The 26,080-nt window shown below is 31.7% G+C and overlaps 1 protein-coding gene across 1 annotated transcript; it reads left to right on the top strand.

Annotated features, from left to right (window-relative positions):
• Nucleotides 1-1,063: 1,063 nt before the first annotated feature.
• HELRODRAFT_105347 (hypothetical protein) lies at nucleotides 1,064-22,417 on the top strand. Its single transcript, XM_009010912.1, has 33 exons — nucleotides 1,064-1,189; nucleotides 2,372-2,497; nucleotides 2,569-2,706; nucleotides 2,959-3,081; nucleotides 4,025-4,092; nucleotides 5,663-5,794; nucleotides 6,078-6,311; nucleotides 6,394-6,571; nucleotides 6,693-6,947; nucleotides 7,222-7,287; nucleotides 7,771-7,908; nucleotides 8,104-8,250; nucleotides 8,342-8,426; nucleotides 10,250-10,328; nucleotides 10,396-10,522; nucleotides 10,669-10,845; nucleotides 10,915-11,082; nucleotides 11,937-12,141; nucleotides 14,536-14,561; nucleotides 14,697-14,843; nucleotides 14,971-15,097; nucleotides 15,257-15,313; nucleotides 15,560-15,870; nucleotides 16,539-16,738; nucleotides 16,800-16,926; nucleotides 17,602-17,703; nucleotides 17,891-18,034; nucleotides 18,933-19,091; nucleotides 19,580-19,665; nucleotides 19,808-19,888; nucleotides 20,528-20,653; nucleotides 21,136-21,204; nucleotides 21,663-22,417. Exons 2-33 carry the CDS (start codon nucleotides 2,489-2,491, stop codon nucleotides 21,805-21,807), a joined length of 4,236 nt encoding a protein of 1,411 aa, XP_009009160.1. The 5' UTR covers nucleotides 1,064-1,189; nucleotides 2,372-2,488; the 3' UTR covers nucleotides 21,808-22,417.
• Nucleotides 22,418-26,080: the final 3,663 nt, after the last annotated feature.

The following is a 26,080-nucleotide window of genomic DNA, read 5'->3' as shown; positions in this document are numbered from 1 at the left end:
ACTTCTTGTTTATAAATCAAGTCTGTGGCGATGATTCGAATTTTTGTCAATGTCGGCAGTGGAGTTCTGAGCTGAGTATCATTAGAACTATCTTTCTCATCTCAGTGTTGAATTTGAAAAATGTTTTCGTTATTTTGTGGTTCTGATTTTCTGGTAAGTTTCGCTTCGTCTGATTTTCATTTTTATATCAATTTTAATTATTAATTAATTAAACTAGGATTTTAATTACTAAAGTAATTAAAAAATGAAAAAAATAAACCGAAACCAGATTGAGTGGCAGAAGTATGTCAGTCTGTCAGTAAGTATTAAGAAGTTAGTTGATAAGATAAGATAATAAATTAAGATAGTAAGTTGAATTAAAATTTTTAGCATTGCCAGTCTAATATTAAAAATTAGATTAAATTAATAATATTAATTTTATTAAAGATAAAATTATTTTTTTTTATAAAACTTAAATAATATTTCATAAAAATGGGAAACATTTTTGATATTTGGAAAATTTTTAAATTGAAGTTTTTTCAAAAATAGTTTAAAAAGTGTTCTGACATTTTTATAATTTTGTTTAGAAAGAAGTTTAATAACCAGAATATTTTTTTAATGTTTTACTAAAAAACATATCCCAGAGGATTAATAGCTTTTAAGCTTGTTTCTTTTTTATTAATTAAATTTTTAATTGATTGATTCAAGATAGCTGCTCAGGATACATTATAGCTGATAGTAAAAATCTGAACACACTTGTCACATGGCCACACAGTCCCAATCACCCGTCTACAGCACACTCACTTCATTAGTTTTAATAGTTTTGATATCACAATGCATGCAAAATTCATATTCTTAAATGCTTCTAAATCTGAATGCTGATGTTGATGATGTTCGTCATCATCACTGATTATGTGCACACACATACAAAACACACACACATGCACACTTACACAGATATACACACACATTTATAACAATGGCTTTTTTTAAAATATAATCAAAAGACTTTAAATAACAATTTATTTTTTTACTGCAGGTTTACAATGCTACTAATGATCTGCTAGATAATTTTGCTAGCATTTGTTTGCAAGATACTCTGCTGGCTTGGGTTCCATGTGGATTTCTTTTGGTATCCGCTGTCTTTCATTTAACATCTCTTGAAAAATTAGTTGATATTGGACACACATGGCTAAATGTCCTGAAAACTGTTAGTAATCATCATTTGATGTTTTGTCATGTTTTTAAAAAATAACTTGCGTTTTGTCAACGTTTTTAATTTCATTGATCATAATGATGACCAAAGTTATGGTTTCTAGTTGTTTCATGTTTTCCTGAAGATCTATCCGTGTCAATATTTATTTTTCATGTTAGATATTTTCTCAAAATAAATTTTTTATTACCATGAATCTCCAATATAGGTACAGTACATATAAGCGTGTTTGGTTTAGACTATTTTTTCAATATCTAATGTTTTTAGTATTTTATTATTATTAATACAATTTTAGTTTTGTATTAGTTTACTACATTTTAATTTTGGTATCAGATTTTGCATTTGATTTATTATTTACATGGAAAAAATTGAATACCAAAAAAGAAAGTGTTATTTTTATTTGAACGTACACCTAATGATTCACAACATAGTCTGTGATGAGTGTTTGATCCATTCTGCTGCAGGTTAGAGCAGTGTGGAAATTTTAATCTTCCTGCATGTACATTTGCATGCTCTTTTAATTTTTTTCTTCCTAGAGAGCTTTTTTCATTTCTGTTTCTGTTCTACCAAATTTGTACGATAACATGAAATGAAACATGCTTTCTAATCACGTGTTCACTGTTGATTATGATTAGCAGTTATAATTCAGAACGTTGGTTGGAAATGTCATTATGTAGAATTAAGTCTAAAATGAAATAAAAAAAATGAATTATTGAATAGTGTGAATGATGCCTGTATGAAATGTTTTAGTGTAAAGAACATCAATGTTAGTTGGCTAACATAATATCTTCTTATAGTAAAATGAAGAACACCAAAAAACCTTAGCTGCAAATATGATAAAATAATTTATTCTGTGAAGAACAAGATGCATTACAATAACATCTGGTTCATTCACTATTTGAAGGTGGGGCTCGAGGAAGAAAACAAATGCTTAAATCTGACTTCTGAAAATTTTTTGTGGTATTAAATTTTTAATTATATAAATTTTCAAGTTTTTAATGTATGATGGCTTTATAGATGCTCAATTTTTTTAATACATTGTTTATTTTTATTCACGACTAAATTTGGCTGTATTTGAAATTGTTGAAAAAATTATTTAGCTACTTTTGTCTAGTAAAAAAAATTTAGATAAAAATTATTGCTATAAAATATCTAGAAGTAATTTTCATAATACTTTAGGTTTTCAGTTTATTTCTTGCAATCCTGTGTTTTATTGATGTATGCTTCAGCATCCATGAATATGTATCTGGCTACCATGCTTACGTTGCTCACATTCTAGGACCATGTTGTCATCTGATGGCTATGGTTTGTTGTTATTACTTTATGTGGTTTTTATAGCAATACTTGGTGGTTCTTACTATTTTATGCTTTTTCAGACACTTTCAATAATAGTCATTCAGTTCAATAGAAAATATGGAAATAAAGTTTGCGGTATCTTGTTTCTCTATTGGCTTCTCCAGATGATCTGTGGATGTGTGATACTGCAGGCTAGAGTAAAATACTTTCTGGCCGAGGTTAGATTTGAGCATTTTATTTATCATTTATGATTTCCAATCTGCTTTATTACATATATACATATAGCTAACAGTCTGAACACTCCTTCCATTCTCTTCTGTAATCAACCGATTCATAAATTGTTTAAAGTTTTTTGAAGTTTATGTTAAAAATGTTAAGAAATATTATTTTTATACAAAACTATTTTTTTAAATGATTTTGATGATTAAAGCAATAATAATTTATTTTAATCACCCCAACATTTTTTCAAGGAAAACATTTTTACAGTTTTTCACTTGACATATAGTTGCTTATTTTTGTTGCTTTCTATGCTGCAAGTCATTCTGAGTGGGTTTTTTACAGATCTACCTAAGAAGATTCCTCAGTACGCTTTGGTTAGTAATCAAGTTGGGATGACTTTTTTTATTTTATTCTCTGCAAAATTGATTAATCCATTTAATGCCTAAACCAAAACTAGTGAAGTTTTCTGTTTACCTTATCTTTGATGCAGTTTGCCCTCTACAATGATAACTTTCTATTAACTCATCATTTTCTATACAACAAATCCATCATACAAAGTTAAAAAATTAAAGTGGTGACCAGTCCACAATGTGAAATAATAGTCATAGCATATTTATTTCAAATACATTGCTACTTTACTGTTATATATTTAGAAGTATCATGGGTTTGCATGACAAAATACCAGAATTCTGTCGTTGATAGCTCTGTGCAAGAATTTTTTCTATATAGTCGTATTTTTTAATATTGCGTATTTAAATGCACTCTCACTTTGTGTTTGTTGTTGTCTTCTCCATCGTTTTACGCCACCACCATGTTTCTCTGTGTTGTGTTTGCTCTTCCTCTATATAGCATAACCACTCTGATATGAACAATAACCTCCTTTTCAATTTAACTCGTGTTTTCTCCACTCTCGTTTTCTGGAATCTTCTTCGTCGTCTCATTCATATATGTGTGTGTGTGTGTGTGTGTGCGTGCTTGCGTGCGTGTATTAATTTATTTATTTATCTACTAATTGTTTTATTTACACACTAATTATTTGAATTATTAACAACATAATTATTTGATAGCAACATAATTATTTAATAATTAGTGTTGTTGGTGCTGACCAGGTTAATGCTTTCAACGAAAATTGGATTATTTTTTTGATGAATGTATACTACTAATTATATAAATACATATTTTATTTTATTTCATTAAGTTATATAGACTAAATTTACCATAGATAATGATGATGATGATGATAATAATAATTATGATAATAATAATAATTATATTGATAATTATGGTAATAATAATAATATAAATGTTTTTTGAAAGGAAGGAAAGGCTTGTCCAGAAGCTACATCATGCTTTATTTCACAGCTCTTGTTTTGGTGGTTCAATTCGTTAGTGTTATTAAATTTTCCTTTGAATACGTCCTGAAATTTGAATTTTCTCATCCTCCTTATTACTACAAATAATCACTTGCTAAATAAAACTCATTTCTGGTATTTTATTTTCTATTTCAGTGATGTTCAGCAACATGTTTTTGGCATTGATATTTTTTTTAATTTTTTACATCATTCAAAACTATCCATTGAAGAGAATGGGGAAAAAAATCATGTCGTAAAGTTTAAACACTCTTTCAGGTGTTTAACTGGATTTTATATATATATATATATATATATATAATATATTTATATATAAGTGCAGCGACTATATATATATATATATACTATCTGTCCGAAATAATATCTGTCCGAAATGTTGACTATATATTATATATATATATATATATAATATATTTATATATAAGTGCAGCGACTGGGGAGTTTGATTTTTTGATTGAAAGAATGTTGAATTGTTTGGGTGCACTGGATGGGTGGATGGGTTTGAATGGTATAAAATTGAGTCTGGAAGAAACTCAGCTGGTACCGGTTGGAACTTGGCAGCAAACCTCTAGGATTAACGTTGATTTTGTGAAAATAAGTGACATGATTATTGATTTTGGAAAAATGGCTACAGTTTTGGGTTTTAAAATAGATAAAAATCTATGTATGGGTGAACATATAAAGGTTTTGGTAAAATCTTGTTCATTTCAATTGCGGCAATTGAATCGAATTAAAAAGAGTTTGAACAGATCAACCATGGTTACTCTGATTCATTTGTTCATACATTCTAGATTGGACTATTGTAATAGTTTGTTTTATGGCGTTTCGAAACATGAGATTGCTAAGTTGCAGATGGTTCAGAATAGAGCTGCAAGAATTGTTGTTGGTGCTAGTCGTGTTAAACATATTAGCCCACTTCTGTCGGAATTGCATTTGTTGCCGGTCAACAAAAGAATTGTTTTTAAAGTTTGTGTTTTGGTTTATAGATGCCTAAACGGATTGGCTCCGCAATATCTGTCCGAAATGTTGATTGACAGATCATCGGTTTCATTAAAAACTGGCCTACGATCAGATCGGGAAAATTTGTTAGTGGTCCCGGTTACTAAATTAAAGATTGCATCACGTAGTTTTGCTGTTTATGGACCAAGGCATTGGAATGAACTTCCATATTTTTTGCACCGGTCTGGTCTGACACTTCCCCAGTTCAAAAGTCAATTGAAGACATATTTTTTTTCCTTGTAGAAAATTGCCATAGTTGTAAAGCGCCTATGAGAATGTTTTTAATAGGCGCTATATAAATGATCATATAATAATAATAATAATAATAATAATAATAATATAGTATGAATTCCACAGAATTGTTGGCATTAATCAATTTTTAATTGATTAATGCCAACAATTCTGTAGAGTTCATACAATAATTCATAAAGTGTGGTCTCCTTCTAACATTATATATATATATACATATATATATATATATATATATATATATATATATATATATATATTTGTATGTGTGTTGTTGATTGATTTAATTGTTTTTTTTATACTCTTTGTTTTTTGATTTTCAATTTTTGTCCAACAGAATGCTGCTGGTAGGTTACAAAAAATCATTAGAGAGGTCAGATCTTTGGTTGTTAGATGATAAAATGACGACCCACTATGTGGTGAGCAAATTTGAAACAAGTTGGAATAAAAGTGCTGCTAAATATTATAAGTTTGTATTGTTCGAACTTCATTAATCTTCAACATTTTTTCAACTTCAATTGTTTAATGTGTTACTTCAACTTTTCAAAAAATGGTTTTTATTATAATATAATGTAGTATAGTTATTATAATGAGCGTGGCATGTAAAAAGTCATATCCGATGTCACATCAAATGTACCTTCATGCACAAAATCCAATGACAATTCTTTAATCTTATCAATTTGTTTTTTTTCAAAGATTTATATTGGTAAATATTTAAAATTTAGGAGGAAGGAAGAATTGAATGCGCAAAGATTTGAAGAAAACAAGGAACATCAATCAAAGAGCCAGGACAAAATGTTGGATGATAGAAGCGATCTTAAGATCGATATTGCTATTTTGCCAGCAACCCAGCCCAAGCCTCATAAACTCAGAAGGCCTTCTTTGTGGATTGTCTTAGCTGGCACATTTGGTCGAACCTTTCTTTTCGGTTCCTTCCTCAAACTATTGCACGACTTGGTCATGTTCAGCAGTCCCATGTTGCTGCAGTTCGTATTTTTTTCAGAAATATCACATTTTATGAAAGGGCGTTAAAGTTAAAACGTTCGTTTGTTAAATGAAATTTTGCAGAGCACTGCTGAAGTTCATCAGCAGTCCGACAGCTCCGTGCTGGCATGGGTACTCATTATGCGTGCTTCTGTTCATTCTAGCGTTCATCCAATCCATGATCCTGCACCAGTACTTCCACTGTTGCATGGTGGTTGGCATGAACGCTCGAACTGCCATTACAGGCGCTGTTTATAAAAAAGTATGATGTTTATCAAGTTTTTCATCTACTGCTTATCTCATTATTACATCATATGCCGTTTGTTTTTATAACTGTTTTGTGATATTATTGTGAGATAAGAATTTAAATTACTTTCATTAAGTCATTGAAACTGAGCAACGAAGCTCGTAAAAAATCAACTCTTGGCGAAATCGTCAACCTGATGTCCACCGACGCTCAGAAGTTCACTGAACTGGCCACTTATTTGAATATGCTCTGGTCGGCACCATTTCAAATAATGGTCAGCATCTACATGCTTTATAAACTCCTCGGTGTCTCTGTCTTCGCCGGAGTCATAGTCATGGTTGTTTTAATTCCTTTCAACATGTACATTGCTAAGAAGTCCAGGATGTTTCAGGTTGGCTGCTGTTGCTCTCGCGTCAACAGTCTTATATGCTTATTTTATTTCACAATTATTACAATGAGTTTTTTGTAGAATATTGATTTCAATTCAGATTCACAGCATCATTTTGATGTCGTGGTTTTTTGATAGTTATAATTATTTAATTGTTTGTTTGTTAGTTTAGTTAATTAGTTTGTTTGTTTGCTTGATATTATAATATGACCTATGATATTATAATATGACATTCTCTATATTTGTGCTGACACCATCACTAACTTTTAACTTTCAGACTCAACAAATGGCACTGAAGGACACGAGAGTGAAGATGATGGCCGAGATTTTGAATGGTATCAAGGTAAGCACAGTTTCGTACCATCATCGTCATTATTATTATTTTTTTCAATATGTTACGTTTCTTGTTGGAGTTTTATAAAGTAACGAGTTAAATGAACTGAAACAAATGGTGGCTGCATTCTTTCATTTTAGTTAATTTTACCCCATTATGGTATCAAAATTTGAAGTCTGAACTACGCCATGCTCAAACAATGATGTTGTTTTTATTAATTATACAATCAGAAATTGAAACTCCTTGGTTTTGATCTGAATTATCAATATTTAATTGCACAAACATGACAGGCAGAATATCGCATGTTCTTTGTAGACATGTTTGTTTGCAGCTAGCAAGCACTTACTGGCATGGTTGTTATGTTTGTGCTCTTATTGCTTCTGTCGCTATCATCTTCAGTTTCTTTAACTGTTATTGTTATCATTAAAATATGAACAGTCAGTGTACAATTTTATCAACGTTTTAAAAATTGTTGATCTTCATTGTTCCTAGGTGCTGAAACTCTACGCGTGGGAGCTGTCTTTCCAGACGAAGATCCTGAACATACGCATGAAGGAGTTGGTGGTTCTCAGAAAAATGTCCTACCTACTTTCAGCCTCCAGTTTCTTGTGGCACTGCTCACCTTTCATGGTACTTACTAAGTTTTTTTACAGTTTGTTGTTTAGTTATCTCTTAATGAGATACGCAAGTTTCACGTATTTTTAAACTACTTTCAATTTACATGAATCAAGTTAAAATTAATTAAATAATTGACCCAATATAATTTAAAACTTGTTTGCATGCACCATAACGTAACACTTCACTGCTAAAGTTCTTTCCAAACAGGTGTCTGTAGCAACCTTTGCAACGTATGTGCTCTCATCAACGCATAACATTTTGGATGCAGAAAAAGCATTTGTTTCATTATCTCTTTTCAACATTCTCAGATTTCCCATGTTGATGTTGCCAAGTCTGGTGGCTGCCATGGTCCAGGTTTATTTAAATTCTCTATCGTTTCAAATTGGATGTGCCTGTTTCAATATAAAGTGGAAAAATATCCGCTAACTTTGTGTTTTTATTTCAGACAAGCGTCTCGGTGAAAAGATTGGAATATTTTTTGATAAATGAAGAGCTTGACGATGATGCTGTGAAGTTTGTTGGTGTTGCAGGTACGTTGTGATGTCAAGTCTTGTTCATTGATGGGTGGGAAGTGTTGCTTGCCATTCCTTATAATATATTTTTTTCTCTTTTGATTTGATGTGTTGTTTATTGTTCCTGGTGTTTTCATGTTTGATTTTATCAAAGAAGGTAATTCAGTTGAGTAAATTTTTTGCAACACTCACTATTTATCTGTCAGTATTTTTTGCTTATTGAACACTTATGTTTTTTTAAAGGCAGGTAAAAGCGCATATTCAGATACTCATAGTAATAGTAGTGATGATAATAATAAAAATATGTATGTTATATATCCGCATCGACTGTTGCGTTTTTCCAAATTTGTCAAGTCGTATAGCGTAGCTGCCAAGTTTTTATGTTCCTGCTAGAGCTGGCTTGGCCAACACATGGCCCACGATAGTATTTTGACTGTATTTTAGAGGGCTCGTTTTGTAAATTAAAATAACGGTTCATTTTGAAAAGATGCGTTCAATTATTGCTTGATAAATATAGAGATGAGCGAAATAATTTATATTTAGGCGACTGAAAAGCAACAAAGCGAAAATTTAAAAAAAGTTTGCCAAAATGAATCAGTAATCTTCACTTCAACTTATATTAAGGGACAAATAACAGTTTCTTTAATGAATGTTAATAAAAGTGCGAAAAGATCAAGATTGGATGACCAAAAAATTTGGAAAATAATCTAATACTAATATTGAACCAGATATTAATGAAATAACTGGCAGTGCAAAACGTCACATTAATATTTTTGCTAATTTGTTGATTTATTGAACTATTTTTTTAAAAGTTATTCATTAACAATTAAGCTAATGAATGGTTGTTACCATAACTAAACGTGTTGCTTTTATATTTAGTATGCCACAGAACTCCCACGCTTTGGCCGACCCGCGAAAATATTTTTTCCCACTTTGACTCGTAGATAAAAAATATCGGCCACGCTTAGGTTAGGCTGTTGGTAGAAATTTCTGATGTTCCCACAAAGTGCACTCACCGAAGCTAACCTTCAATCGTTTTATTAAATCTCCGAATTTCCAAAAATTGCATGAACTGAGATTTCTTACAATGAAGGTCCAGTTTCAATTCAAAACCCTCTTGATCAAGGTCGTAGCCATTGATCTCATGGATTGTCGAAAATATTCTTTAATATGAGACAATAGAAGTATAATGAACAATTGATTACACCTCACAAACCACATAAATTTTAAACATAATGTAGTTTTTGATTTGAAACTTTATAATTTTTTACATGAATACAAATAAACGAAAGCAAAGCTGAAACACTAAAACTGTTTGAATTGTTTTCTGAAAAGTTTTTAATGTGAAAATGCTTTAATAATTGAATTTAATAGCTTTGTATGGCTTTTAGCCCTAACTAAAAATCTTATAAGCACATGATCGAATTACAATAGAACTCAAAATTTCATGCGTTAATTAAACTATTATCTTCAACCAACACTAAATTCAAATTTTTCTTGGCAAAATCATTCCTGAACTTAGTTTCATTCATTCATTAATTTGTTATATCAAGAAAGAGTCATGTATAAAGCTTACAAATTTTTTAAATGGATTTATTGTGTTTAGAAGTTACGGGTATTATTATTTCAGTAAATTATTCCTCTGAGCAATAAAACTTCACATAACAACTTTCTTCCAAAGCAACCCAAACATTTCTCTCACCAAATTAATTAACCAAATTAAACAATAAATCTCTAAATGACACAAGACCAGATGAGCCCACTCCACTCTAAACAGCCATTAATTAAATCCAAGTGAATCGTTAATAACTTGCGATATTACTTGTAACTAATTCAACCAGACGAGCCAGCGATTACAATTGAATCTGGATCATTTTCATGGGATGCCTCACCTGGAAATAACAAACCAGTCATCCAAGAGTAGGTTTTCTTAATTTGCGCGTATTTATTTCATGGCTGATTCCTGATTATACCTTTTTTTGTTCAGTATAAATCTAAAAGTTGAAAAAGGTGCCTTTGTTGGAGTTGTTGGACAGGTCGGATGTGGAAAGTCCACACTTATATCCGCCATCTTAGGAGAAACTGAAAAAGTTCATGGATCTGTCAGCATTAATGTTTGTGTTCGCTTAGATATGTTGTATGAAAGTTTTTCAAACGTTTCTTACTTTTTTCTTTAAATATTATCATAATTAATTATTATTATTGCATTTGTTAAATTCATTCCAACTATGCCAACAATTACACATACAAAATACAACAGGGCAGCATAGCCTACGTAGCTCAGCAAGCTTGGATTCAAAATGCTTCTATTGAAGAAAACATTTTGTTTGGCAATGTGATGGACAGAGCAAAGTACAACAAAGTTCTAGAAGCATGTGCACTTCTTCCCGATCTTGAACTGCTTCCCGCCAGAGATGCAACAGAAGTTGGCGAGCAAGTCTGTCGTTTGATCTTTCCGTTTCTTCATTATTTAAGGTTGTTTTTATGATGTAATTAATTCCACCAGGGCATAAATTTGAGTGGTGGGCAAAAACAGAGATTAAATTTAGCTCGTGCTGTTTATTCCAATCGTGATATTTATCTTCTTGACGACACATTATCTGCTGTTGATGCTCACGTCGGCAAGCACATTTACGATCAAGTGCTTGGAAAAAATGGGCTGCTCAAAGATAAGGTTCTTTTTTTTAGACAATTTATTTGTAATATAAATAAAGCTACGTTGTTATTTCCAATCTTTGTTTGTTAAACATTTTAATTCATGTTGATTTTGCTTGTCAACCAGATTACTACAAAACGGATGTGTTTTTTACTTATTAATTTACTGTGGTATAAACGTTGACCAAATCTTTAATTCTTTCATGAAGATTATGGACTTTATAAAAACGCTTTGTTGTAGATACGTCGATCCCGTATTTGTTTCAATTCTAACTGCCCCAGTTTATTTATTGAATAAGGGTGGTATACCTTAATTAAAATTCACATTCATCTCTAATACTAAAGAATTATTTTTAAGAGTAACAAAATTTCAACGTGAATTCAAACTTTGATCCTAATTCTATTTTGATTATAACTATACTGCTACTTCTTAAATTTCCAACTCCTTAACGTTGTTTTATGTTTTCGCTCCTTAGAAAATCACCATGTAAATTCGTCTTCATTCAGTTTTGTTTGTGAAAAGAGTTTAACTAATAAATTAGAATCACACTCATAAAATAGAATATAAAACAATTTTTACTTAACCACCAATCGAAAGCACTACTCAGCCTTTGTCACTGTGGTAGAACAAAAATATCGAATCATCGCCCAATCAACATAGCAAGAAAAAAAACTTTAATTTCATGACATCATAAATGTATCATTATTTAGTAACTTCAGCTGTCATCTTTTTTATTCTTTTTTGTGCCGGGCTCTCTGCTCTTAGTACTTTATTTATAAATAACAATGAAAAAATAATGTACCCATTTTATTTTAATAGAGTGATGTCGTTGGCGCTCAACGCATGTATTGTATTTATTTATCTTTTTTCAGACTGTCATCTTTGTGACTCATGGCTTGCGGTTCCTGCAAGATTTTAGCACCATAGTTGTCTTGAAAGATGGGAGGATATCAGAGATGGGAACTTACAACGAACTCTTAAGTAACAAAGGAGCTTTTGCAGAGTTTCTCAGAACGCATATTCAACAAGAAGCACAGGACGAAAATATAAAAATGGACGAAGAAGGTAAAATTTCACGTGGCTAACATTTTTTTTTAATTTGAGAAAATTAGTTTTATTTTTTTTTGTAACTGAATAAATATATTGCGGTAAGGAGTTAATAAAATTTGATAAATAATTTGTTTGAGTTAACGTGGTTAATGGAATACGTAGTAAAATGCATGTGAGACATGGACAATAAAGAAAAGAGACAAAGACAGACTGGAAGCATTTGAGATGAAGTGTTACCGAAATTTATTGGGAATCAGTTGGGGGCAGAAAGTAAAAAACGAGACCATCAGAAATCAACTTGGAAGACAGAAAAGTGTATATGACAAAGTCAGAGAAAGAAAATTGGGATTTTTTGGATACATTTGTAAAATGAGAAAAGACAGATTGATTAAGATGGTACTAATGAGGAAAAGAGATTGGAAGAAAAAAATTGGTAGACCTGCAAAGAAATGGATAGATGACATTACTGAATGGACTGGTGTTGGTATTCTGAATTTAATAAACTGGCCAAAGATAGAAAAGGTTTTTTGAAAGAAAAAAAGTAAAGAAATGTTAAAAGCATGCTTAGATGTACACCGTCGGCCTCGACGGTCTCCTGATGGACAAAGGAGGATCATTGATTGATTGATTGATTTATTGTAGTAAAGTGCGCCCAAAACAATGTTAAAACGAGTTTTTAATCTCAATGCATGCCAGATATCACCTTAAGAGAAGAAATCCTGATCCACGTTGCTGAAGATAGAGATGTCGTGAAGGACCAGTGAGTATTTTTCATTCATTTTTTACTATTTCATCAAATATGGATAATCAATGACAACCTCGTTATCGCAAACTCCATTCATAACAATAACAACAACTCAAACAACAATACCGACAGTGCAAAATTAACTTTATTTTATCGTAACTTAATGAGCTCTTCGTATAAAGAAGACGAATATATAATTAGAAAAATCATTAAAAAAGGAGTCCATCCAGTTGATTCTAATGAAAAAATAAACCTTCTTATTTATTATAAAAGTTTTAAGTCGCAACAACTACTAATAAAAAATAGTCCCAACGTTAAACTAGCAACAATATTCCCTATTTATTAATATTTAGAAACCTAATTTGAACAAACAAATTTATTCCAGTTTTATTTTACCTTCATCACGAAATGTTTAATTTATTATTATTATTATTAACATGATATTGCACATATAATATATTTTATTATGTTATATTACAAAATAATTGTTTATTATACTTAATTTAACTACTTATGTTATTTAACTTTAATCGTTACGTTACTTTCGCGCTCAACTCTTATTACGTCATCTGACAGTTTATTGTTATGTTTTATTTGAATTAATATTAAATTGCCTGAAGATGAATTATAAAATTCGAAACGTCGCTTAATAAATAATTATATAATGAATATTGGTGTTCTAATTTTTAATTTAAATTATAATTATAAAAAACTAATAAGAAAAATAGAAAATCTTAATAAAAAATTAAATAATAATATAAGCATCGCGTTTAATGAAATATGCTTAAATGAAAATTTGTTACCGAAATTTACTGATATATATATATGTATATATATATATATATATATATTTTTTTTCATGTTAAAATAAATTTTCAATAACAGTTAATTTGTATATACTCCTGACATGAACACTTTTCATGTACAGTTATGTTGTCGCGTTATGCCATGTTATTTTTTTTATTATTCTCTTAAAAAAACCGGAATTCGACTTGTGATGAAGGTCTCCGTTTTTGTTATGTTATGTTGTGTTATGTTATGTTATGCTATGCTATATTGTGTTGTGTTGTGTTGTGCTGTGTTACATTTCTTCAATTCAACTCATGTTATGTTGTATAGTTTTGGTGGTGTTATAGAATATTTAGGAATGTCGGAAAGGTCCGCAGCATATAGTAAATACTCAGTGGAATAAGCATTGTAGGAATTTTTTGGCATCGAATTTGTTTAGTGATGGTTTGAGTTTGTTCAGGAAGGATGCAAGTTGACATGTTTCGTTCGTTTGAGTAGAGTGAAGAAAGGATTTAGTAGAATGTTGTGAAATGATAGAGGTGAATCGAAGAAATATCAGAAATTGACTGTTCTTAACGTGGTTAGATGTGAGAAAAGATTTGAACGAGCTTGTTGGGTGCTAATGAAAAGAACGTTTAGCCAGAAATTAAGCGCAGAGATTTTACTCGTATGATGTTGAACATGTTAATTATATTGGTGAATGCTTTTCAAAGCTATTTCTTTGTATTTCAATTGTAAGAAAGGAATTATTTATTTGGTATCAAATTTCAGAATAGGCAGGTTACGAAGGGACACTTCGAAGTCCGACGGATCTCCTGTTTCTACCCCGAGGAGTCCACGCTCTCCTCTCAAGTTCGCTGACCATCCCACACTTATTGCAGATGAAGAAGAAAAGGATAACTCAGTTCTGGCAGTGAGTCGTCCCAATACATTTGTATCTTATTTTTATGCTGTTGGCGAATTAATGCACGCTAGCGTAATTTTATACATTTAATTTCCGAAATGTTTATTTTAACTTACAAAATGCTTTTATGAAATGTCACAATAGACTAAGCATGCCCAAAATAAAGAGTCGATAATGTTGACGTCATTCTCGAAGCAAAAAAGTGTTGTGCTGTCATCTTCTGAAAACAAACCTCTCATGAAAAAAGATAACCGAAAATTAATGACTGAAGAAAAAATGGAGAAAGGAGGGGTGGGTTCCTTAGTTTTATCAAAATGTTTCTCTTAATTTATCAAAGATAATCAATTTTGGTTGTGCTACCAGACTGAATATGCGATTTGTTAACATTAGTGTGAATAAGAAGTTTAAATTTACCTAGGTCAAACTGGCAATATACAAGACATACATGCAAGCACTGAGTTATCCTATTGCGATCAGTGTCCTCATCTTCCTCGTACTTCAAGCAGTTTTCAGCATTAGTTCCAACTTTTGGCTGAGTGATTGGAGTGATCACAATACTCTCAATTACAAAAAATTCAACAACAAAAACTTTTCAAATGATGCTTTTATTAACAATACGAATAATGATACAAACACTATTGAAATGTTTCACAAAGTTACAACAATAACTAGCGTTCCTTACGATCTTGTAAAGAGGAATACAGTTGATCCAGATGTCGTCATGAGAATTGGAGTTTATGGGGCTCTTGGTCTCGGACAAAGTCAGTGTTTTTATTTCTGCTCTCTTTATCATATTGAAAACTTCAATTATGACCCAACCACATGACATCGTAAATCTTATTAAAAAACAATATCTTGTACGTTATTTCTGAAACTGGTTGTCATTTATTGACTGTCATCCAAAAGACAAAATTTTTTGAAACATAGAAATAGCAATATTAAATTATTCTAAAGAACGTTCTCAAATTTTTAAAATAATTGTAAAATCATTTCGTTTTCACAAACAGGTTTAGCAGTGTTGGCTGGTGCATTCATTCTGGCCAGGGGTGCATTAATGGCTTCAAATAGTCTGCACAAACTATTGTTGTATAAAGTTCTTCGTTCTCCGATGTCATTCTTCGAGACAACACCCGTTGGCCGATTGATAAATGTTTTCGCGAAAGATATTGACACGATGGACGCCACGTTGCCTGGAAATTTTGATGTCCTCATCAAATGCGCTCTTGGTGTCTTGGGTACTGTATTTGTTATTAGTTATAACACTCCTCTGTTTCTACTGGTCATTTTACCTCTCGGTGTCATCTATTTCTTAGTACAGGTAATTCGTTTTTTTATTTATAATAAACTATATATATATATATATATATATATATATATATATATAAACTGCTATATATATATATATATATAATTAGAAGTAGTTGTAGTATTTAAATGATAAATAATAGTTGCTTAAATGAGACTATCCTCTTCTTGTTCACGTAGTAATGGCTTAACATCACTTGAATTGTTGCTGCCACCGAATTTTCAATTTCTTAGACGGACAAACTCCGGCCATGTAATTTCACCGGCCATCATGCACTATCATTTTTCTGTTTCTTCTCTTGCATTCGACATATCATTTTTACCGCCTCCAGGCTCCTTTCTTTACTGAACTTTTATCTCATGTGTCAACTCACGCTATCTCTTCACCGAAATTTGCAACAGTTGACGTTGTTAGTTCGTTTCTATGCGCCACTAATTCTGTTAAGGCTGAATCAGAGAATTCAACACGATGATCACTATATGAGTTGCCTTTGCTCAATTCTCAAACTCGCTCGACTTTGAAACTTATCGTTCTTTTAAGCTGTCGCTTTTTGTTTGACGATTTTATTTTATATTTGAGATTTTGAACTTTTCTAAACGCGTTGATATTATATGAATTTTGGTACATATTGTAATTTGTCTTTTAAAATATCAAAACTTTTTAATTTGACTTTTATATAGCGTTTCTACATAAGGACTTCTCGGCAACTTCGTCGCATAGAATCGACCAACAGATCGCCAATTTTCTCGCATTTTGGAGAATCAGTTCAAGGGGCTTCAACGATCAGAGCATTCAACCAAAGGGAACGGTTCATTCACGATTCTGAGAGGAAGGTGGATAATTACACCACTGCCAACTATCCATCCATTGCTTCGAACAGGTTTTTTGGTTGCTGTTAATTGTTGATGTTTCTTATTTCTTTGAATTTATAATAATTTCAGGTGGTTGGCTGTCAGACTGGAATTTATTGGCAACTGCTTGGTACTGTTTGCATCGTTATTTTCTGTTATATTCAGAGATAAGGTATCTCCCGGTATCGTTGGCCTTTCAGTTGTCTACGCTCTCAGTGTTAGCTCTATTTTAAAACTCTCTTATTTGAATATATTTATTTATTTATTCAATTATTTATTTATTCTTTGGAATTTTTTCATTTTATTGGTTTTCCATTAGGTTTAAAGTATTTACTCACTTTCAACTTCTCCATGAGTTTTAAAGTTGTTAATCATTAACGAATGCCTAAATTTTGATATGGTCATGAGTTTTCCGCGCCCATCATTAAATTATATATTATATTAATAAGCAACTGCTGCCTAAGATGATAGTTTACAATTAACTCTCTAAATTTATTTAACAACTTGTTGGTAGGTTTCCAATTTATTAAAATTACGAATATAAGGACTTTATCAGTATTTATGAGTAAGCGAAGCTTGTACAATCTGCTTCAATTTTACTCTTCAGCACATAGCTTCACTAACATCCCTTTTTATAAATAATTGCATGGCATTTTAAAAAACAAAACAACGAATATATATATATATATATATATATATATATATATATATATAATTAAAATATAAGTAATGAGAGCAGAAGTACAACATAAATTATCATAAACTCAGAAGTTTGATCGATTAAAAACAAACAAAACTGTTTAAAATCTTTTTATGGGTTATCTTTTCGGTTGCTTTACAATGCACTGTGAAATCGTATTTGACAACTGTTTGTTGAATGTGTTGTTGTTAGATCACACAAACGCTAAACTGGATGATAAGGATGTCCAGTGAAGCGGAAACTAATATTGTGTCGGTTGAAAGAATAAAGGAATATACTGAAAAAGAATCTGAAGTATATAATTTTTATTTTTTATTAAGTAAATTAAAAAAATTTTTTTGTTCTAGGTTGTTTATTTCGAACTTCCATTTGAAACTGCATCTTCTTTTTTTATCTTAATTACCTAAACATCATATCAATACATAGCGTGAGTTATTGGAAAAGTCATTAAAGGATGATGTGATTAATTTATTCATTGCAGGCTGATTGGGTTATTGAATCTGAAAGACCCAAACCTGATTGGCCAAACCGAGGCCTGATTGAGTTTAAATCTTATTCACTGGCTTACAGGAACATGGAACCAGTTCTCAAGGCTATATCGTGCCTCATTGCTCCGGGGGAGAGAGTTTGTTCTTTTGTGTTTTACTTGATTATACTTCGTTTTTGTGTTTGAATTTAATTTTTATATTTGACTATATTGAAGTTGAGCTCGTCCAAAAATAATTATTTCGTAATCTAAAAAATACAATAAGCAGTCTGAAAAAATACAATAAGCAGTCTGATCTTGTTTTCAAACATGTTTAAGCCAAAATCATTCCTTACTTTCTAAACGTAACCCTTTTGTAAATACTGTATTGTCACTTTCTGCTAAAATGCTAGAAGGCAAACCATTCTTTTCATGGTTTCCAATCTTCATTGGCCTTCTTCTATCTTTTTTAAAGCAGACGTCATCCGTTGCATATTATTTGCAGTGAGCTTTTTCAAACACATTGACATTGGCGCTTCGTTTCAAAATGACTGCCTTTTGATCTTTAGCTTAATTCTCAACTAACTCCCTACTTTAACTGGTTTAAACCAGTTCACATCGATTAATATTACTCACGAATTCTCAATACTCTACATTTATTCCGTGTTAAACTGCAGTTGAAATCCTCATTTTGTCCTGTCACAACCTGCCTGCACCGAGCATGTCTCAATGTAAAGTGCAACCAAAATTTTTATGGCCATTTTCTTTCATTCAAATATGAAGGATATCGGTTACTCACTTGCAGCACCTGCATTCAACAACACACATTTTTCACTCGTCTGAAACCTTTTTCTTCTTTCTTTTGTAACATTATTTTTCGCTCATAAGACTGTTGGTTGGAACCATTAAATAATTGTTCATTAGATTTTATTAAGACACATTTAAAACGATTGAATGCATGTCATTTATTAAATTAATACTTATTATTTGAATGGAGAAACGATCGAACGTTGATATAATTCAGTTATCCGTCAGCAAAATAACCGTCACCACTCAGGTTGGCATCGTTGGTCGGACGGGAGCTGGCAAATCATCCTTAACTATCGGCTTGTTTCGAATAATCGAACCGCACAGCGGATGCATTTTAATCGATGATGTGGACATTTCAAGCATTGGATTGCATGACTTAAGATCCAAATTGACCATCATTCCACAGGTTGGTTGTCTAACTTTATAAACATTAGTCTACATTAGTCTAACAAAATTCTCAACAAACACACATATGACCATACAATATTATATTATAAAAAATGATGATATATAAACAAACAATGATAATTTATAGACAAACATTTATAATAATTAACATTGTTTGGTCATATTGGCACGACTGATGACACGGAAAGTTGGCAATAGAAATGACATCTGGCTGGCATGTCAAGCTTGATGGTTTTTTCCTTGTAAAAATGTATTGACTTGAAATTAAGCTATCTAGTGCTTAGTGTACTTATTGCTTCAGTAATTTTTTTCACTCCAAATATTGCTTTAAAATAATTAAAACTTAGACTCGTTCGTCAGTAAAGTGTCATATATCGGTAAATCGTCGATAAAATTATTCGATGAATGTTTTAAACTTCTATAGTTATCTTACTCAGAGTTTAACATTGCAATATTACTTCATAATTAACTAACTTCCTCTGCCAGGATCCGGTGTTGTTCTCGGGTACGTTAAGAATGAATTTGGATCCATTTGAGCAGTACACTGACGATGAAATATGGTCATCTCTCAGGTCAGTCTCTGCATCACGTGATTTGCATCATATTACATATTACATAGCATGTTGTTTGTGTTGATGTGATTGATGTCTCCTCCGCTTCTATTACTTTCTGATGTGCATATGAAGGACGACATTCGCATTGCAACAAACGCAGGTTCGCCCACCTCAGTGAGCACATCAACCAGCTGAAGGACAAGTTACTGCACGAAGTCGGGGAAGGAGGCATTAACTTCAGGTCTGACAACTGCTTTGAATAATTTTCATTTTTTTATTTTAAGCCAGTTCATTGGTTTATATTCTGGATTTTTTTTAAATATTCCTCTAAAATTTCTCGTTAACATTTTGATGCAGTTTCATTTCCTCCCATTTTTTCTAAAAAAATTTTTCCATTATTTGTTTTTTCTTACTTTTATCTTCTCAGTTGGCATCGCCATGATCCTCTTCTTTTTCTTCTCCTCAAAGCCATCTCAGCGTTTTAATCTCCTCGTTGACTTAATAGCATATGTTAAAAATTGGCCGGCTATCATTCACTTCGCATGAAAGGTTTTATCTTTTCTTTTATGTTAGCTCAGCCTTGTTTAACTTCTTGGAAATAATTTTTGAGCCGTTTCTCTTTCCATTAAATTGCTTAAATTTTTCAAGTTTTGTTTTTCCGTTTCACTATTATTTAACTTTTAGATCCTTTCTTTCATCTTACATTCTTTCTTATCATTTCGCCTTTTTCTTGCACTTGCTTCATGTTTTGAAGGTTTATTTGCTTGCCGTCCATCTTCTGAAATGATTGTTTAATTCGATAAATCTATTATTAATTTAGAAATTCGCACCGATGATTAAAATGTCTTTAATAAATGGTTAAACTGCTCCTTGCGTGCAGTGTGGGGCAGAGGCAGCTGCTCTGTCTGGCTCGTGCCTTGTTGCGCAAATCAAAAATTTTGATATTGGACGAAGCCACCGCTGCTGTTGATATGGAAACTGATGCTCTCATCCAATCAACTATCAGGTTAGTTAGGTGGAGTTCTGTTGAAAATTGTTTAAATGAGGCTGTACGAAATACCGTGATTGATTGATTGATTGATTGATTGATTGATTGATTGATTGATTGATTGATTGATTGATTGATTGATTGATTGATTGATTGATTGATTGATTGATTGATTGATTGACTGATTGATTGATTGATTGATTGATTGACTGATTGAAATTTGTAGTGTTTGGTCGATAATATTAGATACTACAGCCTGCAAACCGAAATTTTAAATTCGATGTACCAAATGAAAATTGATTGTTAATTGTTAAAGCATTTTAAATAAATTTGTTAAATTTGTAGTTGATCGAATTTAGTGTGTAATTAATTTTTTTTATGCAGAGAGTTTTACACTGTATAAATTTTAATTTCAATTTTTGATTTGAACCTTTTTGTTAATTAAATAAATAATTTCCTCGGTCGAAACTTACCTACGTTCCTTGTTCTTCTGCACGCAGCACCCAGTTTTTCAACTGCACCACTCTCACGATAGCTCATCGCATCAACACCATCATGGACTATTCAAGGTCTGCTGTTGTTGTATATTTACTTGGCACTATTTTTTATATGTGAGTTAAGAGCTTCAGTTACTTTGAAAACCCTGTGTAAGTTTTAAGAGATTGGCTGATTTATTAGCCAGTTGGTTGGTTGATTGATTGATTGATTGATTGATTGATTGATTGATTGATTGATTGATTGATTGATTGATTGATTGATTGATTGATTGATTGATTATCTTTATCTTTTTTTTGTGTCGACAAGCAGCATATTCGCGTTGTTATCCGTGTGTGTTGATATCTCTGTCGGTTCTTATCTGGGTCGGTTGATATTTAGGTGATCAGTTACCTGTTTGGGTGATTTTATGGGTTGGTTAACATCCGATTGGGTTGTCATCTGCGTGGGTTGTTTATGGCGTGGGTTGTTATCATATGTAAGACTGACTTCAAAATCTTTTTAAATTTATATTTGCAATATTTAATTTTAGAATACTTGTGTTGGACAAAGGAGAAGTAATGGAGTTTGACACCCCTCAGAACCTGCTCAACAAACCAGACGGCATCTTCCGAGGTTTGGCTTTAGAGGCAGGGCTTACTCAGCAACAACCATCCAATTCATCCAATTCTTCTTAGTTTAATATTTAAAAGTGTAATTATAAAAAAATATTATATATATATATATATATATATATATATATATATATATATATATATATATATATATATATATATATATATTGTGTACCGTAGTTTGTTATTTTAGGAGTATTTTAGAAGCTTTTCTAACGGTTATATTATTGTTTGTTATTGTTATTATTGACAAAAATTGAATGTTGTATAACTTAAATGTTGATTTCCTCCTATTAGCCGAAGATCGGTGGTTACACAAGTTGACCAGTGATTTAGAGATATATGCATATTTGTTACTTATTTAAATTAAAAACTAATTATAGTTGAGTTTGTTTTTGTTATTTGCTGTTATATTTAATGATAATTTTATTTTTGTGGCGCATTATTTAATGCTTTTTATATTACGAAATTATACTTTGAAATTACAACTTTTATATAATTTTTATTTCAATGTTTTACTTAAATTGAACTCCAGTTTATTTCACTGATACGTGTTGTGTTAAATTTTTTTTATCAATTATGGCGAATGACATGTAATTTAATTTATATATAGGAAAATTAATAAATAAATATGTTGGCAGTTTTGGTGAATAAATAAAAAACAACAGTTTAATTTATTAATTCTTCTATCAGGATATTAAAAAGCCTCGGACCTTCGCTCGCTACTTCCTTGTTACTCCACAGGTTTCTTGTAAAATCATTTACCGTAATTTCTAATTTCATTTGATATAGACTCACTTATTTTACTATGACAGTATTGATGTTGCTATTAGTTGGCGACCCGCCGATTACATCTCTTAATCTGTCAGCCAATCGTACGTTTTGTTTCAGAAGTTGCATCAGTTATTATAAGCACTGGCAGTCAGACCTGTTAAGTTTTATGTTTTATATTAAAACATTATGATTTATAATATACATTTATTTTTCTTTGGACCAAATGTTCTTTGCTTGTATGTAACTTCACTTTTTTCCTTTTCTGTTGATCCGGTGGATAATAAACAAGTCGAAAACGTTGCTTAGTTTATTTCTCTTCTTTTAATGTCTTTCAATATTATATCAATTAATTAAACGATCTACGTGACAAGAAATTTAACAGGTTATGGGACCCAGATAACGTTTTTCTTAATTAATTGATTTGACGAAGAAAATTTAGAATTAAGAAATATCGGAATATTCCTTTGTGTTTGTGAAGACTGAAGTGAAGAAAAAACACGTGCTTCTTCATTCTCTGAAAGTCGATATTTTGCTTCTAATTAAAAGGTCAAATTGAAAGACAAGGAAGAATGGATCTAACAAAAGTGCAGATCAAACACCTAGAAGGCAAAAGTAATTGGTTGAACTGGAAATATGAATGGAGGGGTTTGTATAATACTACGCGGCATTCCTGATGCAATGGACGTAGTAAATGGCAAATTAAAAATTCCAGATGAATTAAACGATGACTCAAATAAAGATGAGATAGCAAAATATCAAACTGCTTTGAACAGATTCAATAAAGCAGATTGTAGTGCTATGATTATTCTGTCAACCAACATGACCGATGAAAAGTTCGTTCATTCAGTAATGCCAGAGATGTTTGGTTAGAACTTCACAGATTGTATGATGAAGTTAATGAAGATAAAGCATACAACTTATGCATGAAGTTCTTCAGTTATAAAATAGATGAAAGCGATGATGTTGTCACTCATGTCACTAAACTCAAGAATCTTTGGAAAGATTTAAAGGTTGAGTTAGGAAAAGATGAAAACAGTGACTTGTTGCTGATGTGTCAAATAATTGAAACTTTGCCAGAAAAATATTTTTCATTTGCTGCAATTTGGAGATTGTTGAACAAGACTGAAAGAACAGTCGAAACACTCACAGATCAACTGTGTAGCTATGAGAGATCTTTGGAAGGCAAAACAGAATGTAATAAAGTATTATTTGTCAAAGCAACAACTAAAAGGTCATCATCACTAAACATGAATGGTCAAAAACAAGATAAATTTGTCAGCAAACCAAAGCGACTGTCATTATTGCAAATTGCCAGGTCACATTGTAAGAAATTGTGAAAAATGGTAGACCAGCAAAACCAAGAAATAACAATCTACGCGATGACAATAAGTCACTAGTTGTTATGGAATCAAGTGTTTTTGCAGTTGATGAGTCAGCGTACACTGATGAATGGTTTTTTGACAGTGGTGCAACGTGTCATCTAACTTTCTGAAGAGACATATTTCAAAGTTTTGAAAAATTTTCTCAACTGAGTAAATTATATGTTGCAAATGGTGATACTGTAGAAGCTTTTGGAAAAGGAATTATTTATCTTCAAGTGAAAGTGAATAATAAATGGCAAACTGTTAAACTTACAGATGTCTTGTATGTGCCAAAAGTAAAAAGAAATTTGTTCTCAGTACTTGCAACTCAAGATAAGAACAGAAATAGCTCTTTTGTTTCAACCTCAAGAAGTTGTCATCTACTTATTGACAATATGATAAATGTTGTTGGAATAAAAAACAACAATGGAGGTTTGTTCAAACTTGTTGCAAAAACTGTTAGACCGTTGAATTCTGAAGTCGAAGTTAACTTTGTCAATGATCAAGATGCATTGCAGTTATACCATGAAAGAATGGGACATCAGAATAAGAAACGTGTTAAAATGCATCGATCAAGAGATGTTATTTTTGATGAGAAGGTTGTCAAACCAAATTCAGTGATTTTGGAAGAAGAAAGTTGTTCAGATGATACAGTTTCGATTGGTGTTGAAATCAAAAATGAAAATAAAGAAACTTTGATTAAAGAAATTATTTCAACTGATGAAGATGTTCACAACCGTAGTTCAGTTTCATCTGATGAAGAAAATCAATCTGACTGTTGTAATCAAATGACCAAAGATATGGTTTTACGTGAGAGGAATAATATCAAAAAGCCATCTCGTTATGATCCTTTCGTTATGTCTGCATTAATTGAAGTACTTGAACCAGTGAGCTACAAAGATGCCATTCAAAGTGATGAAAAAGATGAATGGTTTAAAGCCATGAACAGTGAAATGTAGTCATTAAAGGAAAATCAAACGTAGGATTTGGTAAGTCTTCCAAAAGGTCATAAGGCAATACCATGCAAATGGGTAAAACGGTAAAACAAGGTAAAACACAATCCAGATGGTTCTGTTGAACGTTTTAAAGCCAGGATAGTGGTAAAAGGTTTTTCTCAGAAAAAGAGAATTGACTATGAAAAAACCTATAGTCCTGTGGTCAGAAGTTCAACTATAAGAACACTATTAAGTGTTGCTGCAAATGAAAAGATGTCACTCATGCAGTTTGATGTGTTAACAGCATTTCTATACAGCAAACTAGATGAAGATATTTACATGGAGCAACCTGAAGGTTTTAAAGATAATTCAGGAAGAGTCTGTAAGCTCAAGCGAAGTCTCTATGGACTTAAACAAGCTCCAAGATGTTGGAACAAACGCTTTGCTGAATTCTTGAAAAAGAGGCATTTCAAACAAAGCGATGCAGATACTTGTTTGTTCATTAGAATACAGGGAGGAAAGAAACTCATACTTGCACTGTATGTTGATGATGGACTAGTTGCAGGAACCGATAAAGAAGAACTAAAAATATTTGAAAAAGAATTAAAGTCAGAGTTCAAGATAACATCTAAACCTGCAACATATTTCCTTGGATTAGAGATTAATCAAGATGAGAAGGGAAATATTAATGTAAGCCAGTCATCCTATACAAGAATGATTCTTGAAAAGTTTGGGATGAGTCAGTGTAAATCCTGTACAACTCCGATTACAAAATCTGAGGAGTTCAATGAACACGAGGAAGTGAAATTTCCTTACAGATCAGCAGTTGGTGCATTGATGTACTTGATGACGGGAACAAGACCAGATATTGCATATGCAGTTGGAGTAGCATCCAGAAGTTTGGAAAAATCCAGCAAGTCCAATGTAGCACAAGTCAAGCAAATTTTCAGATATTTGCAAGGCACAGCTGATGTCGGTATTGTTTACAAGTCTGGTCAAAACAATACACTTATAGCCTACAGTGATGCAGATCATGGAGGTGATAAATCTAGTGGAAGATCGACATCAGGTGTAATCTGTATGTTTGGAGGAAGCGTGATCAGTTGGTTTAGCCAACGTCAACCCTCAGTTGCGATTTCAACTACTGAAGCAGAAATCGTTGCCGCAAGTGAAGCAGCTCGTGAAGTGATATGGCTCAAACGATTGTTGAACGACATTGTAGATCTAAAGAAAAAGCCAGAAAATTTTTTCGACAATGAAGCAGCA

Source organism: Helobdella robusta (genome assembly GCF_000326865.2).
Source record: "Helobdella robusta unplaced genomic scaffold HELROscaffold_1, whole genome shotgun sequence".
Lineage (NCBI taxonomy): Eukaryota > Metazoa > Annelida > Clitellata > Rhynchobdellida > Glossiphoniidae > Helobdella > Helobdella robusta.
This window is presented reverse-complemented; position numbering and strand designations above follow the sequence as displayed.